At 39.2% G+C, this 2,500-nt stretch overlaps 1 protein-coding gene across 3 annotated transcripts in view; it reads left to right on the top strand.

The window, feature by feature from the left end:
- The window catches only part of LOC137977841 (centrosomal protein of 104 kDa-like), a 45,269-nt gene that overhangs the window by 22,803 nt on the left and 19,966 nt on the right, over positions 1 to 2,500 (top strand). For all 3 annotated transcript variants that reach the window (XM_068825184.1, XM_068825181.1, XM_068825182.1), the window contains exons 14-17: positions 136 to 207; positions 349 to 382; positions 856 to 1,013; positions 1,738 to 1,784. In XM_068825184.1, the coding sequence (XP_068681285.1) occupies positions 136 to 207; positions 349 to 382; positions 856 to 1,013; positions 1,738 to 1,784 (311 nt within the window). The remainder of the gene's footprint in view (positions 1 to 135; positions 208 to 348; positions 383 to 855; positions 1,014 to 1,737; positions 1,785 to 2,500) is intronic.

Here is a 2,500-nt window from a genome sequence, read left to right as displayed (position 1 = left end):
GTTACAGTCCGTTTTATAAGTATACTGTAGCACTTCAACTCTTTTGCTTGGCCGTACATGTATAAACTGGAGGTTTGCTATGTGGCTTTTTTAGTGCATTCTCTAAGTGTTTATTCTCCTCATTCTTGCATGCAGAGGAAAAGTGAGGAATTCCGCTTGTACGTTTACAAGCAGTTAGACATCCAAGAGTTGTTAGAACTAAACGGGGTGAGTTTCTCAACAGGAGTACAATGAATGTTCAAGCATACTGAAGTTTTGTTACACATATTTTCTTGTTCACTAATAAATTCAAGATAACAGCCCGCAATATAAAAGTTTGCGATCATTGTTTTCTTGTTTTGTCTGTAGCGACATTCACATGAACACAGGCCGATCAACATCAGTAAGTATTGAGGAACATCGATGGGTGGTTTTTGCGTTACATTATCGCTGCCAGATTGGTGGACAAAAACCAAAGAATTCTGATTAGCTCCTGTGGTTGGTACATCAGCAATATTATTATTGTACCTTTCATCTTTATTATTATATTTATCAGTGTCTTTAGAGAATGGCTGTATACTAACTTCTGGTAAAGATTGAAACCTTCACGAGCCTTTAAGTCTTCCTTCGTCCGATGATGAGGCTTGTTCCTTTTAGTTTTGCATGATAAGCCGGTTTTTTTTTACATTAATTACGCCGTTCAAGGACTAAATGCCTAGTCTAGTGGAAAAATACAGTCCAAACACCTAATTTAAAATTACTATTCCATGTTGAAAAGCTGGACTTGCCATTTTTCAAGCGAAGACAAAAACAAAATGGCCACTGAAACTCTTTCTTGGCTAATGAAAGTCCTTCTGTTTTTGTTTTCAATTATAGCTCCACCACCACTCCCCCCAATAGTTACAGATCACAGCAGAGAACCCCCTCCCCCTCATCACTTCGAGGAAGATGCAAGACCCCCACCCCCACTGGCACCGATAAGGTTGAGACATTTGCCAAGAGAAGACACACCTCCAGTTATTATTCCAAAGAGGGTATGGTAAAAATTACAAATCTTTGGAATGCATTCGGGTAGTAGGAAATGTCCTGAAAAAGGACTCCAGCTAGGCATGACATGTGGATTGATTTTGTTGGTTCTCTACACTTCCTGAGAGGATTTTCCATGGGTACTCCGTACTTTCTGTTGTCATCAAAAACCGACATTTCATTTGATCGGCTTTGCGGTTTCTCCAGTTGGCAGACCATTTGTAGAAGTTGTGAATTAAAGTTTTTCTCTAATTTTGACGAGAAACGTCTCAGTCGAGTCAGTCCCAATGATCGACATTTTGGTAATTCTTTTTATATTGGTAAAAACTCGATCCTCTGTCGTCGTATTGAAGTTCCAACGTAATTTACTGATATTCGTTGATTGCACCTGATGTCACAGCGAAGAAAGAACAAAATAGTGAAAGGTCTCTTGGGAATTCAACTCTATTATTATGCAAAACTTGATGCTACATTTTTCTGTTGTTTTGGCAACAGCATGGCCGTCTTATTTCTGGGAATTGCGACAACCATGAGTGCCTAACCTTTTTGAATACTATTTGAAATGGGTGTCTAAAACGTGTCAGTTAGCAAATAGCAAGGTGAACCCCAGAGCCGACAGCCCGCCATTTAGCCACTTTGTTAATGTGATAAAATTCCATTTATTATCCTTTTATTTCCAAAAGAAATAAGCACAGTCACGAGGGACATTTTGTTTTTTTCTTTTGGTTAAAGGATGATGTTGCGGATGATCGACCACTTCCAACCTTAAACAACAAAAGGTAGGGAAAACCATGCACTCATGTCAGTGATGCTGAATAGCGCAATTTGTCAGTTTACATTTCAATACCTGAACAAGATAATACATGAGTGTCATTCACTTGGACGAACGTTTCGGTTTGAAACGAAATTCCCCTATTTCAAATGGCACCTTATTTCTCCAAACCAGTCTTTCTCTTAGGAAAATCCCTAACCTTATATTTTCCCAAATGGACCACACTGTCGTGTCTCTCCGAAATAAACTGCCAAATGAAAGATTACGAACATTTAGGAAGTTGCGATATTTTGTGATAGAAATTGACTCCTCCTTCTTGTTCTTGTTCTTCTTCTTGCTCTGGTCTTCTTAAACGATCTCCTTGAACATACAAGGGGCTATACATATACGTATAGGGGCTTTTAGGGCTAATGAAACATCGATTGTTCAACAGATCAGATCTGCACAGCGAATTTAAGAAGCCAAATCCAGAATATAAGTCTAATTTACAAGTGCAGTCGAAAAGTTGAACCAGGGACTACCAGAATCAAATTCATCCAGTGGTCAAGAAGGGTCTTGAACCTGGGATCTTCGGATCTCAAGGCATTGGCCCCAATTGTGGTGCCGCGCCGCTGCAAATTTCCGTTTCGTAAACGGCCGTTGCCATTTTGCAACTCTTAGAACAAATTTCACTGTTAAGTTTGTTGTTTGCAAAAACTTTATGAAAAAGTTGGGTGAACGATA

The sequence above is a fragment of the Montipora foliosa genome, chromosome 11, assembly GCF_036669935.1.
Source record: "Montipora foliosa isolate CH-2021 chromosome 11, ASM3666993v2, whole genome shotgun sequence".
NCBI classification, from domain to species: domain Eukaryota; kingdom Metazoa; phylum Cnidaria; class Anthozoa; order Scleractinia; family Acroporidae; genus Montipora; species Montipora foliosa.
This window is presented reverse-complemented; position numbering and strand designations above follow the sequence as displayed.